Here is a 15,495-nt window from a genome sequence, read left to right as displayed (position 1 = left end):
CCCCAAACCAGACCAGACACCCCCACCCCATAGCAATGACACTCCCTGATGGCAGCAGCCATCCCCAGCAGGATGCAGCCTGACACAGACACACACACAAAAATGGTTTAGGAACAATTCAAAAAACATGAAGAACAGCACAAGGTGTTGACCTGGCCTCCAAATTAACTAGATCCCAAACTGATCAAGTATGTGTAGGATGATCCACAGAGGCGCCTCCCCTCAACCTATAGGACAGAAAGGCCCCGACTAACAACATTTTGTTGCCAGACACCACAGGACACCCTCAGAAGGCCCATGTCCATTCTCTGATGAGCCACAACTATTTTGGAGGCACAAGTCACATCTTGTTTATCAACATTAATATCATTATTTTATTTAATATATTATTATCTAAATTTAATGTTACTTACCAAAAAAATGTGTATCATTTAGCTTTCACTAATCCTGAGTCCTCCTTCTTTAAGTGAAGGGAACCATGCGAGATCAAATCTTCACGTTTTCAACTCAGTCGTAAAATGCTATTTTAGGAAGCAAATTTTACTTAAAGACACTGGCCTAAAGAGACTAAAAAATAATCACTTTTTCTCAAATTAATTTATTAGAATTGCCTATTGTGTGATGTGTATGGCATAGTTTTCTTTACTTACTTTGTTTGAAAAATACATTGCAAACTAATATGATTCGAGAATATTGTGTGTTTATTTTCATCTTGAAATGGCTCTCAGCAAAGAAACTAGCAGCTTGAAAAATATGAATAATGGTTGATTAGTGCGTCATCAGTCAGTGCTAATGTCATTGAGTAAACAAGAAGTAAATTAAGGATAAAACAAAGTCCTGAAAGTCTTACTGCTACATCAGTCTAGAACCACCTGACCTTACTTTATATGCGTAAACATGTGGACTGATCTATACTCTTCAGCATGCTGAAATAACCACTACACAGATTTAGGAAAAATTAACATTTTATAAAGACAGATGAAAACATATCAGTAAAATGATAATCACGTGTCAAAACTGCAGCATAAGCCTTTGTGCGTCTTTCCAGAAATGGACATAATTACAATTGCAGGCAATATACTATAACATTAAAACCTCTGAATGCTATGCAAATCCAAATGCATTAAAAAGGTTATAAAATGCAGGTGAAAACAGAAATAGTGCATTGTCAGTAAATGTAAACTGTTTAGGTGAGTTTGACAGGATATATACTGTTTATAGACATCATATACGGAGCATATTGTTTTTGTAATCATCACATAGCTCGTCCTAGTATATAGTTGGTATTTGAATATTGCTTTCAATACTCATGCAGCAGCACATGCTAATAACAGTCTTAATTAGTTAGTTGGGTGCTATTACTGAAATTTGTAGCTGAGCTCAAACATTCACCTTGTTATATAAAGTGTCAGTTTACATTCTTATTTGTGTACATGTTTGTAAATCTATAGCATTCAAGCGTACAAGGCTTCATTTAAGATGCAGAAACGCATTCTGTGCTTATAAAGGTAAAGGGTTGTTCCATTTGTCTTCCTTCTTAGTTTCCATGTGATTTTTAGAGTGTTGAAGGTTTTTGTACTTTCCCTGTTGATCTTTGCTTCCTTGTAGGTTTTTAGCGTAACGCGACCTCCAGTCTCTTTCAAAAGCAGCTGTCAGATGCTCCAGTATCGTCGCTCCTTCGTCTTCAAGCCCATCTTTCATCTTGATCACAAGCCCAACTCCTCCATTCATGGCAAAGTCACTCCCAACCCAGTCATGGTTCCCTGTAGTCAAATAAAATAATAAAAAAAAAATAATGTGACTTCAGATTTTGAGCCTGTAACAATTCAACATCTTAAGATAGTTAGCCTTGGGTTCCAGGGCTTTACATTTTTAAAATGTATATACTGTGTATGAGTAAGAGTAACTCTCTTTGCGACCTCAATGTGCTGGTAAGATGCTGCCTGCAGATGGAAATGATAGACTTGTGTTTACAACATGGGATACCATGCACACGAAATGCTTGACATTCAAGTGGTAACGATGAGCTTAATGGGGAACTACTGTTTTTTACAACGTAGGCCTTATTTCTGGCATAAAATACGATTATTGTTTACTCACCCATATAACTTTTGTGTAATTTGTAGTCCTTCGGGAGATAATTAGATCAGCGTATGTCTATATAGTGGGAGTGACTGGGGCACCGAAACGCAGCCTCTAACGCATTATCTGCCGCGAAACTCGTTCATTTCAACAATATTTTGTTATCGTACTCTAGTGCTATTCCCCTTTGAGTCCGGAGTTGCCCGTTATCATTATCCGGGGTCTGTAGATTGACCTACAGACCCCAGATGATGTCTTCTGACCTGGACGATGTCATCTCTGAGTGCCGCAAGCCCCCGCGACGGTCAGCTAGTTTACCTGTAATATGCTACTGCTAGTTTTTTGCAACATGGCTGAATATTTTTCCGATTCTGAGGTTGTGTATGAACCATAGCAGTAGCAAATTACAGGTGAACAAGCCAACCGTCGCGGGTGACATCATCCGAGGTCTGTAGGACAGTCACTCCCACTATATGGATACGCTGATCTAATTATCTCCCGAAGGACTACAAATTACACAAAAGTTATATGGGTGAGTAAATGATTGTATTTCATGGCAGAAATAAGGTCCAGGTTGTAAAAAACAGTAGTTCCCCTTTAAGTCATGTGGCTGCAAGGCAACAGCTAGCATCTAGAAGCTAACGATTTAGCAAGCTAACAAATGGGTAACATACGAATGCAAAGGCATAATCAAAAGATGAGGCTGTTGGGAATATCAACATTTAATAAAATTACAAAGACAACCCTGTATTACTAAATTGCAGTATATTAACTTGAATTTCAGTGGCTTCCACCGTTTCTAAAGAAGGCCTATCATGCGTCAAAACCTGGGAACTCTGGGTGTTCAGGAAATGACCTGAATTTTTAGGTAGTGAATACAACTTAAGGGGGACATTTATATGGACTCATCCCGTGCATACCTGTACAATAGCTTTAAAGTAGCGTGTAAATGATCCACCGACCCCATCTTTGTGTTTAGCTTCATCTCTGACTGACGGAACTCACTACAAACATTTGTAAGTCCTTCTTGTCCTTTCCATTCACTCCCTCCCTCTCTTTTTTGTACTCTCATGTCTACATACTTATTAAGCTAGTCAATAAAACCATTTTTATGTAATTTTTTTGCTAAATTTAAATCTCTTTCTGCTTCAACATACATTTTTCTTTAGTCTTCCTTTTGGGCAATGATTTTCATGGCTAGTTGTTTTGCACTTTTTTGTACAGAATAACCAATACAACATGTAAGCTTCAGAGGTTTTATAAGGTACGTTTGGACAGAGCCGGGTTAACTGTATATTACATTACACGCCCTGGCTGTAACTTTGAATTTAACCAACAGAGTGGTGTCCAGAATATGTTCACGTACCAAGTAATGTCTTTAAAATAACAGTCTACATGTACTGAAGACTTATTAAGATAAAATGTGTACAGCAAATGACATCCACAAAAAAAGCAAAACACATTCTTCATTTCTTACCGATGTAGGCAGCATTGTCGGTCACCATGTACTTGTTGTGGTTGAGCCCAAATTGAATGTCGTCCTTCTGCTCCTTTTGACTAAAAAACCTCTAAAATAAAACAATTTTAATAAGCCATGCGTGAATCAATAAGCACGTCTTCAATGTGGATATGAAACCACATGGCAATTATTCACTCACCACCTCTAGGGAACAGTTGTTGAGCTGCATGCACAGCGATTTGAGCGAGGTCACAAAGTTAAAGGTGAGAGGGTGAGTCTTCTTCCAGAAGCTTATGAGCAGGCGAACTCTGACTCCTCTCAGAACCACAGCCTCTCTGATAGCCTCATCAATAGGTGACCAATACCTACGGATACAACCACAATTACTAGAGAAAAGCTTTGCAGTCCAAGGGTACTCATGCACACTCGGCTGCTCAGTTTCCCTATGCTGTAGTCACCAACTTTTCATAAATATCACAGCTGTCTGGCACAGACACGCATGTGAACGTGAACTGACCTCTTCAGCGCTGCCACGAAAAATAGATTTGAGTGTCAAAACTCTTGTGCGCACACCTGGTGATTGAGTTTCCTCTGAAACTCCTCTTCACCAGAGGGAGGTAGTCTGTCACAGATATGAAGATGAACGTCTCTGCGCTCTGGATGACTTCATAGATGGCATCTATATCTCTGGTGCGATCTTTGGAGCAGAAGAGTTCGGGAGAGGTCTGTGGGAAGGATACACCACTCAGACACGTTTGCAAACATAATTACATAAAGATCGTTGAGCTTACAGTAGGATTTAGACAAACTTTAATGTTCAGTTTGTTTCAACTCACCAAAGGGGAGTTGCAGACATTTATTCATTCATTCTCCAGTCTGTCACAGGGCTAACACAGAGAGACAGACAACCATTCACACTCACATGCACACCTATGGCCATCACCAATTAACCTAACAAGCATGTCTTTGGACGGTGGGAGGAAGCCGGAGTACCCGGAGAGAACCCACGCAGACACAGGGAGAACATGCAAACTCCACACAGAAAGGCCCCCGGTCGGCCTGGACTGAGTTGCAGACAGTATATTTTAATTTAACTCCACTGAAAAATGGGTGTATGTTTTCCCAAAACCTTCGGTGCAACACTCTGACAAAGCAAAGGGTAAGAAAACAACAATTCACATTTTCACCGCCATGTATCATCACTAGAAGAAGCGAGGCACAAGATCAGGTTGGAGCTACCAGCTGCCTGTGACAGCATGGCTCCATTAGTTCCTATAGGATGATAAATGTCCTCAATGCAACTGATAAGCGTCTTGTCGCTTAGAGGGTAACAAGATTCATTACTGTCAAATTAGGCTCAGCTACTGAGATATTCAGACTCAAGATGCTCCTCAGCGCGATGTTAACATGATTAATCACCACTCCCCCGCATGTGTCTGTTATTAGTTTGTAATAAAACTTTTATAAAGACATTCACTATCCAGGCAGCATAGTGCCTCAAGAGGAATATAAACCAGCTAATACATTATATTAGCCCTACATAGAGTGTAGTTTGTAAATTTTCTTTGCTGTTGCAATTTTAGTTTTGGCATGTTGCGTATAACTGATTTATGTGTTAACATGCACTAAATGCTGGAACATAACCGAGGTGTTCCTTACAGACACATAAGCGGCAGCCGGGGTGGTGTTAAGCTGCAGCTCCAGCGCCTCATGCCTCCCGTAGAGGGCTGTAACTCTCTTCGACCAGATGGAGGGGATGTAGTCCCTTTCGTGGAGCTGCCAGTAAAAGGAGAAGACTCGGTGGAGGTCCAGAGCCAGACAGCTGCAGTTATACACCACCACCCCCAGTTCTTTCCTCTGTGGGGGGGTTAGAAAGAAGCACACAGCGAGAGGTGACACAGCAGAAAAGTTGAAGTCTTGAATGTTGGTGTTTTCACTTCATGGGTAAGCACAATAATAAATTTGAAACTTTTATTTCTGCATGAAGAGTAAGTAAGAGTCTCTGCAGCTCTTGATGTTTAGCAGATATGTTTTCTATGTTCACCATAGTATCTGACAGTGTAGGTGCAAACATGCTAAAAATTTAAATTTAGTCTTGACGATAAGCTTTATCCTCAGGGCTGCATGGATACACAGTATGCACCTAGTCTATGAAGGGAAATCATCAAAGAGTTAACTGTATTAGCTATGCATGGCTTAAAAGAGAACAAGAGACAGCTGTTCTAAATATATTCTCTCCTGGTCATTAAGTACGTGGCAGAAATTCAAGTTTTGTTTTTTATTCTATTTTAGTGTACGACCCAGAAGAAAGAGCACAAAGGTTTAAATCTTTTGTCAATTTCTCCCTTCCACTCTTTTTGCCCCTCTTCTTTCGTGCTTCTCTGGCATACGTACGGGCACGCGCACACATTCATATACTGTATGTGTCACCCTCTGGCTCTTTAGTTAATTACACTCAACAGTAGCTCTACCTCCAGCCAGCGCCGAAGCATCAAAAGTGCCGGATAATCACTTCAGGTTATGGTTTGCTGAGACTTCCCAGTCCCTCCTCTGTTCTGAATTACAAACCAAATGAAAAGTGAAATGCTACTTGCCTTTCTGGACGCTCTTAGACAACAATCTTAAATCATCCCTGATGCTCATTAGAAACTGCTGGTGTAAATGCATAAAGAGGTAAAGCTGTGCACTGAAACTACCCCACACTCCGAGTTATTTTATAGAGGCCCCTGTGCGGTGCAGAGGCATCATTTAATTCAATTTGTGAATTCCCATTTTTTATTTCTAAAAGACCAAAAGCTACTCTGGACTTGGCCACTCCTGACTGGTGAAGCTCATTTATTTAAATATTAGTCTGCAGGCTCCTGTTGTTGATCATTTTTGTTACCTTGGAGAGTGACCTCCAATCCATATCAGCGCTCCCGATGTAAATGTGCGTCCGATCCACTATCCAGAATGAGGAATGCAGTCCTCCTCTGGTAAAAGCCGTCATATTAACAAAATGAACCTCTGCACCTGACAGAAACACGGACAGTCAGAGTGTTAAGAGTGTGAAAGGACTGAAAGAATGAGATGGAGAATTGAGGCCAGTTGCCCCGTCCTCTGATTGTTTGACTGGCATGTGGGCACCCCGAGCAGACAGCCTGAGAGGCGAAGTCTTTGACAGGAAACCAGTCAGGTACATTTGCACATGCAAAGCTTTTTGACCTTGATGGTGAAGCACGGCATATCTGAAGGTTGACACACGGTGTGGAGCTGCTGGATGGTGATGCATCTGTTTTCATTGGGGCAAATCAGGGATGCTGCGTGCAATATGTACACTGTAGTCCTGCTGGCCTAAAAATAGTCTTCTAAATAATTTCACTAAAGCAGAAACCATATAACGAAACAATACACATTTGAAATGAAAATTAAGCAATGATGTCACGGGGGTTGGCGTTTAGGAATGTAAATTACTGTTAGCTGCACTGACATAACAAATTCCATTTGTCAAACAAAAATGTGACAGCCACTTACTGTGTTCTGCCAAGCTTTTCAGTTCACTGGAGTTTGTCAGACTGCTGGCAATCTTCAATTTAACCCCACGAGATTTCAGGCTGAGCAGTCTCTGGAACAAAAGCTGACCCTGAGGAAGAGGATGACGTTGTGTATTATTGTAACCGAGGATTGGAGCAGTGTTTCTGATGTCTCTTAAAAGGGCAACACCTGTATCTCAGCAGGGCTAACCTCATTAAAAGATGGCGTATAGATTTACCAGAAAATAATTGGATTTGCTTCTGCAAAACACATGGGAAACGCAGTAGGTTCATGTTCTGCAGGACTGTGTTCTGTGTCTTTGTACCTGTTTGGCAGTGCTTGGTATTGTTTGCGGGTTCCAGGGGTTTAAATCCCAGACAGATGACACCACCTCAACTGAGTACTTTGCCTGGTCCAACAGCGTGTGAAAGCCAGCAGAGAGCGGAAGGTGGAGTCTACCATCCATGGAGAGAGAGAGGTCGTCTGGGATATTCTCCACAAGCACAATGCTGAAAGTGACAAGTTTTGTGAGTCTCTGGGGTTTTAAATGAGAACTCCAACCACACAATGAAGTCTTAATAAAGTTTTATATAACCTTTAGGAGCACCAGATGCACCTGTATAATACATTTTGAGGCTAAATTGTCAGTGCACTGTTATAAGAGTGTATAGATATGTCCCTATGCTCTTTATAGTCCCCATGAAAAGGCTATTGGAGAACATGTCAAACATGGAGCTTGGGAGTCTGCGCCAATTCACAAATAGTTACCGTTTGAAATTCAAACTGAAGAATTTTGCTTTGTTGAACATTCTGAAAGGGCCCATTGCTGTCTGTCATTTATGAGGAAGTGTTGGTGAAAGGGAGACAAAGAGGGGGAGGGAGGGACGTTTGAGAAAGCGTTTCATTGGACACAAAATTTGTATCCACCCCCGAGTGTAAGATAACTCATCAACTTTGTTGTCAATGTAGGACCAGAACATGTAGTGCAACACATGATTATATGGCGACTTTAACACTATACAAGAAGAAACAATTGAGGAATGAACTAAATGAATTAATAAATTGCTAATGTGCAGTTGTTATTGTAGAATGAATTGATAATGGTGAGTTACTAGAGAACAGACTTGGTGACATTATATTCATGACTCATTATAGCATGGAAAACAAATATAACAAACATACACAAATGCAATCTTGAATACTTCCCTGCCTTTTCACGCTATATGTCTTACCGGCAGTTGCTGCTGCAGTTTTCTTCTGTGATTCCATCCTCACTGTCCCCCCAAATGTCCACTGATGAGGAGATCAGTACCAGCAGCACGGCAAAGCAGCACAGAAGGGCAAAGATGGCAATGCACTTCTGCTGCGTCTGAAATACGAATCAGAGACACAAACAAATGTCGGACGTGCCATCTTATAAGTGGGCTTTTGTGAGGAATGCCGCAGCAACTCTTCTCCACACTATCAGCAGAAGGAAATTATCAGCCTTTAAATGCTAATGTCCTCAGTCAATATCATTGATTAGAGGTTAGGATTCATGATCAATATAAAAACTACTATGTCGACAATAGAAACCCTCGATGTGGCATTCAGTCTGCTGCGGAATTTAGGGGCAGCTTCAACAATCCTACTTTGTTGCGCAAACCCGAGGAGAAGTGAAGCGGAGCGCTCGCCGGCTGAAACCAAATTGATACAGTTAATGTAAAAGGAATATTGGATCTCAGGTTTATGCTTCTGTGCGTATAGCCTGGTTTGCTGTCACGGCAAGTCCCATCTGAAATAAACTTTATGAGCTCTGTGCCAGGGTGGATGCAGCAAATGTAGTATTTATGATGAGCAATATCAAAGGGTCTATTTGTGTACATGTAGAGGTTGTGATGTGTGCGTGGAGAGACAGGCAGTGTGGTCAGAGGTTATAATGCAGCAGCCCTGATCCAGCCTGAGGAGTTTTGATTTCCACTGTTTTAAAAGTGCAGTTAGGCACTTCTGTTTTGCTCACAGCAGCACATTTTCACCATCTCATTCTGTGCCCCGTAAGCTTTGTCGGTTCGTGAGCCGTCAACATCACATTACATATTCTCTTTTGTTGTGCTCGATCAGGCAGATGAGTTGCATCCCGCCAAGTTTGGTAGTATGATCAGTAGTTTTTTTCATCAGAAAACATGACACCCACCTCTGACTTTTAGAATTTCATTATTATTTCATTGACATAAAGGGAAAAGCGCAATTCAGCACCAATTCACAGAGAGGACATGTCCTGGAGCATGTTTGTGGGCCCCTTGCCTCACTCTTCTCCGCACTGGCTGCCTCGGTCAATGAGGCTGAAAGACTGGTGCCAGCAGGATGCACCTCACACTCCACCGCCGTCCACTGAGACCCCTGAGCTCTTGATTACGCTTGGCAGACTCAAGGACCATGTCTGACTTGTGGATGTGTGAATGGCTGTGAGCAAATAAGGCTTCATGACACAGAACAAGACTCTTTGAGCTACTGATGCAATAAGACACAATATTTGCTTTTCTTCAAAAACACAACAGCACGCAACGAAATGGTCTGATACGACCGATACAGTAAGAACAAATCAATTTAAAGATCTGCAATGATTTTGAAAATCAATATAACTGTTTAGGAGAGAACAAACTTCTCAAAACAATAAATTTTTAGACACCTTATTGGACTTTAAATTGTTATTATAGATTAATGGATGAACTGAAATTTGATTTACGACAATTTCGATAATGAATAGACTCATCTGAGGCATTTTTTGAATTCTGTTATGATTTTTGGACAAAGAAAAATGCTAGAAAAGATGCTAGTTTGGACTTCACTGCGTGCTGATAATTTCTAGACTGAAAGGTTGACTAATTAATCAAAAAAAAACGTCTCTGAACTTTTGGATAATGACATAAATGCATTATGAAAGCCTTCATTTTCTTACACACGTTTGCATTTTTAGGTTAAGCACATTTTAAAGGCATAAATAAAATGAATTTCAGGCTTTAATTACATTATTCAGACAGCAAAACATGAATGTAACGAAATCATCCACTCACAGAAAAAGCGAAAGTGATAAAGAATGTTAAATAGGATGCAGAGTGAAGGCAGTGGAGTTAAGGGGTGGAAACATCACCTTCACGGGCTCCTGCTGTGTAGTGACCGGTCCTGCCATGAGAGCAGCGCTCCTTCAAACTTCTATGACAGCAGCTCAGTCGCACATCTCCGCCTGTCTCTCTGTCCTCATCACTCACACTCGGCCTGTTCAAATTTGATGTCTGCACTCTTTGTCACTGCCTTCATCTCGCTGGTTCCTCACTGTCCTGGAAGGTCTTTGCGTGTGCCTCAGTTCCTGGCTTGTGACTTGTCCTGACATGGTTCCTCCTGCCTTGGACTGTGTGTTTGTGCAGGGACTGTGTGTGCTGCCGCTGCTCTCTGCTTTTTTAGTGGAGGTGGTGAGAGAGATGGAGAAAGACCAACCCCTCTTGTTAAAATGGCCAATACAGAGCTTTAGCTCTGAGCACCAGTAACTCTCCCTCCTCCTCCTCCTCCTCCTCCTTCTCCTTTACTCTCTTCTCTTCCTTTTCCCTCTGTATGTATATCCCTATTTTATTTTGCAAACAAAAGTAATCAAGCAGAAAGCAGTTGGTCTTGGCTTAGAAGCGACAGAACTGTAATACGTCATTAGTGTGTCTGACAGCTGGAGCAAGACTCCAGATTTGACTTGATTTTACTTCACTCAGTAGATTGGCCGTATCTGCTTACTGTATACACAACACGCTCACCACTATAATCAGAAAAATATATGTAAAGTAATACACAGTAGCTCCATAGGTAACATTCATAACATCTGATGGCACATGTGTAAGTCAGCATCTCTGTCTGCTGTAATCCCCACTGTGTTTAAATCATTGCAGTAAATGTGTTTTTCAGTGATGCAGAATATTCCTGTGCGCACATTCATGTTTCACTTCTACTCTCCACTACTGCATAGCTTCAGTCTTAAAGTCCTGCCTCTTCTTATTGCACTGAAGCACATTAAAGGGCCTCTGAGGGGAAAACATATTAAACATGCAAACCCTTTCTTCCACCACCCTTTTATTTGCCCCAAACCCTTCCTCACAAATGAATATAGCATTGCCCGCTGGCGGAAAACAACATATGCTGCTGACTAGAGGCAAGCTGCTGCTGTGTTTATGAGTCCAGCAAAGTATAGCGAGGAGAATGACCTGCAAGGACAAGAGGGAAATGAGGGAACTCATTTACTTGGCCCTGAAATAGACATGTGGCAGCAGTCTCCGATAGTGTGGCTGGAGTAGCCTACTGGAAAAACTTTCAGGAAATGTGGTTTACACAAGCATGTTTGCTCAAGGGAGGATTGCCACAGCTTAAGTGGTACATTTCACGTAGCGCCGTCATCAGGTGAGCATTTCTGATTTGTACAATACTTGTTTAATGAACAAATACCTGCCAGACTAACAGCATTCCCATCTGCCTTAGCTGTACCAGAGATGCGCTAATTAGCAGATGTTAACAAGCAAACGCACCGAACGACAGACGCAGCGAACATGTCAGCAAGCTAACCATCTCTATTAAGATGGCAAAAATAGACAACGACATCAGCATGTGTGGGAGAGTCAGCTCATTTCCACAATAGCTTAATCTTTGTGTTGGCCTCTGGAATGTTTCTAAATCATATCATTTGATATAAATCTGGTCTACTGCCCATAGATTCTACAGAGAAGTGTCCAAAATACAGTAATTAGTTGTAAAGAAGTTGGCTAAAAATGTGTGTCACGCAATTAGATGATACATTATACTGTAGGCTTTATAAATGGTCAAACAGGGTAATTCTTGACCAGGGAGGACAAAAGTTACATGGTCGACGGCAAGACAAAACGAAAACAATTCTAAGTCATGTCAGTCACTGCGTACACTGTATAAATACAACATAAAGAGATCGAGGCACGAAGAAATATTTTCATTTTTCTGTTTTACTCATGAAATACTAATATACTCACTCATATACTGTACATATACTGTACATATACTGTACACACATATATATATTTAAATATATATTATCAACTAATGACAGAATGTGAAAGTTTGTGGAACATGGTGTGAAGTTCCAGGGTTTGGCAGCAGAGGAACAAAGTCATCACAGGGAAACCTGCTGTGTCTGTCTAGGTGCCCTCTGCACACCATGCTGCCAGTGAGAGAAAGAAAAGAGGGACAGAGGTGACAGAAGTATTTGAGTCACTCATGGGAGAAGTGGATGTTCCTAAAGTTGCACATACAGTATAGGAGAGCAGGAGAAACATAGTGATGTATCGAACTGGACCTCCACTGTTTCCCTGACCCTCATGAGCAAAGGACCTTCAGCTTAAACTGAACCACAAGACAATTTTTAGCTGAGCAGTGACGTGAATGAGACCCCGAGCTATCGGTCAGTGACGGTCAAGCCAGGAAACTGTTGACATAAACAGTTTACAACTGTACGGTCACAACTATGAATACTAATCCATAAAACACAGTTTCATCTTCCAGCTGTAGCGACCCTCGATCTGTACACTCTGAGTTCAGTTCAGAGGGTTCAGAGGTCGTAGCAGCCATTACAGTTCAGCCGCGCTCACTCCTTCGATCATTATCTGACAGTGAATAACATCGTTCTCCAACATGAGGGATTTGTTATTCTTCCTATTTAAGAGTCACCCCAAGAGTTTAGACACACAAGTGAGTAAATCACAATAAAATTGTCTATACTGGTGAAGGCTTGAGTGTGTGCCTAAGAAAAACCATGAACCATATTGCGTTCAGCCAAGATATTCACATAACTTAATACGATTAAAAACATCTAAAAGTTCCACTGATTACCTACCCAGTCCTCACAGCCTTACATTTATCATTACACAACATGACATTTTGTTGCTATTTTGTCCTATACAAGTTGTGCCGACCTCCCCTCCCATCTAAACCCAACCCATGAGGGCCCACGAAGGACGCCTCAATGTGTTTCACCTTCACACCAAAAGCTCAACAGCAGGTTTCCAAGTGTGCACAGGACCTGGCGTTTTATGACGTCACGGTCAGGGTGGTATATGCTGAGTGAAAGCTGACTGGGCGGCGCGCCACTGGTGACAGCCGGGCCTCATGCCAAAGGAATGATGTGGATGTGGATGGCGTGGGGGTACGGACCCAGCAGTGAAAAATGATCCTGTTAGTTCATCTCACTCTATCAGCAAGTGTCTCCACAAAGCAGAGACAAGCAGAATGAAAAGTTTATCTGATTGTTTGATAACAACTGTTTCAGTGGCTAAATGCTCGCTGGACTTGAAGAAAGAAAAGGAAACATATCTAAAAAGACCACAGGAGTAGAAACGGATGCCAAGTTCTCTCCTTCTGTTCTTTCCCTTTTCAATTGTGTGTGTAATACAAAGAAATAGGAATCAGTCCACCAACCTACCGCTGATATGTGATTCTGATGAATGTGATGGAGAAAGACAATTACTGCAAACTCCCACTATTACACAGTCTCCAGATTCTACAATGAATTTATGGTAATGACCATTTCAATTCTTTAGATTACATTGCAGTGATAAAATGCCTTCGGGTCCGGCAGGATTTGATATATATAATAATTAGTTATGGGAAACCATGTGCCCAGCTAGTTCAATCATTTTAGGATTTTGTTTCCACTCTCATTCTTGTATTTTACATACAAATATGGCTGAGATTAGATTTTCAGTTTCTCTCATTATGATTTGTGCAGGCTCACATGGCAAATTTTAGCTGAGCAAGAAAAAAGATGAAGATCCAAAGCTGACGGTCAGTGGCCATGTCAGAGAACCTAAACAATTAAACTGTAGTCACCACAGTGATCCAGCTCTACATACTAATTATGAAATGCCTACCAGTCAGTTTTCTTTAGGGTACAGATCAATAAGCTCTCCTTCTCGGAGCTTTCCTTCATCTCAAACACTGCTGTCTGCAGGAGGTCACAACAGCCTTCACAGTTCATCTCCACTCCCTACTGACTCCCTGTATGAGGCATCATTATCTGATAATGTACAGTGCTCCAACACAAGAGACCAGTTAATAGTCCCCATCTTTAAGAGCCACTCTGCAAGGCACATACAGAGTTTAACCACTAATGAGGCTGCATGTTCTTCTTTACTGTAAGATTCGCAGCGTGATGCCTGCCATTTCTGTTTCAGTAACATTTCAGTATCTCAGTGGCAACTGCTGCCTCCCAGTAGTCTCGTGTTGGCCGTGTTCATGACTAAACTTGTGATATTCACACACACACACAAGCGGACGTTTCTGATGCTGAAACGTAGATGATGACATGCTATTAAAACAGCTGTTGCATCCTGTTTTATTTTTTTCAAAAAATAGAAATAAACAGGGAATTGGCAAAAGTGTTTCGGCAAAAGAAAAGGGAAACTGGAGGAAAGTGTTCTCTTCTCTTTACCTGTATCTGAAAGTCAGTGAATGCGAGCCCCAACCAGTCCTGCACAGTTAGCAGTGCATTAACTGACTGCAGAAGGCCGAACTCGAGAAGCCTTAAATCTTGTCTAGGATAATAAGATTATGATTTTAAATCCTGTGAATGGTGAATCCGATTTTTCAGCTGACTTGCCACAGCTGGGAAAACACAGATGTACAAGAGAACATTAGCAATGGCTCACTTCCATGCTAGTGCCCCAACAAAACATCATTTCAGTATCTTGCAGCAAATGCAAAAAGCTAATCTGCAACTTAGATACTTTTGCTTCAATCAACATTAAAAGTAAAATTGGTTAAATGTTTACAAAACTCACTCAGGCTCAAAAATTTTGAAGAAATCAGTAAGTTGTGGTTGTTCAGAATCTTGGATTGTTGGTGTTTTCTTTCTTGTGTGTGTATTCAGGGTTTGTAGCAGCAGTGATGAAAGTGGTCATCAATTCTCATTGGAGGCGCCAGAGCAGCTGTATGCTTCTCTCCCTGCAGACCTCCAGCCTTGAGGCTGAGGCACCGCAGGCATGCAGAGTGAATGGATTTCCATCGAATGGAACTAATGTCTCTTCTGCCCTTACATAACCACACACTACATACTGGACAAGGGACCGATGCTCCATTTCTCCTGGCTAGGTCCTCATGCTTACAGTAATTCTGCATGCACTTGTAGATACTTAATTCTCAATCAGTGAAGTTCATCCCATTACTTTCCAAAAAGTATACTCCGTTGTTATGATGTTTCAGACGTACTTGACAGTTGGCTCACCCGTTCCAGCTTGTCTTTGCGTCGTAGGTAGATGGATGCAGAATAGCCCTGCTGCTGGACAGCGCTGTAGCTGCTGCTTTTCAACTGGGACACGCAGGGCAGTGGAGCCGGGGGAGCCTCGTCTTGCACCCTCGACCTTGGATCATCTGACAGTTCCATTGATGACCTGCGGGCTGCTGGT

The 15,495-nt window shown here is 41.6% G+C and overlaps 1 protein-coding gene across 1 annotated transcript; it reads right to left on the bottom strand.

Annotated features, from left to right (window-relative positions):
- Positions 1-1,471: 1,471 nt before the first annotated feature.
- On the bottom strand, positions 1,472-15,476 carry pld5 (phospholipase D family member 5). The gene is made up of 10 exons (XM_084562289.1): positions 15,315-15,476; positions 8,287-8,423; positions 7,380-7,563; positions 7,055-7,163; positions 6,426-6,553; positions 5,201-5,398; positions 4,115-4,266; positions 3,741-3,906; positions 3,560-3,650; positions 1,472-1,763 (listed from the first exon to the last, which is right to left on the bottom strand). Exons 1-10 carry the CDS (start codon positions 15,471-15,473, stop codon positions 1,501-1,503), a joined length of 1,587 nt encoding a protein of 528 aa, XP_084418415.1. The 5' UTR covers positions 15,474-15,476; the 3' UTR covers positions 1,472-1,500.
- Positions 15,477-15,495: the final 19 nt, after the last annotated feature.

The sequence above is a fragment of the Chelon labrosus genome, assembly GCF_963514085.1.
Source record: "Chelon labrosus genome assembly, chromosome: 2".
In the NCBI taxonomy this organism is placed as follows: Eukaryota; Metazoa; Chordata; class Actinopteri; order Mugiliformes; family Mugilidae; genus Chelon; species Chelon labrosus.
The sequence above is the reverse complement of the archived record's forward strand: the minus strand, read 5'-3'. Positions and strand labels throughout refer to the sequence as shown.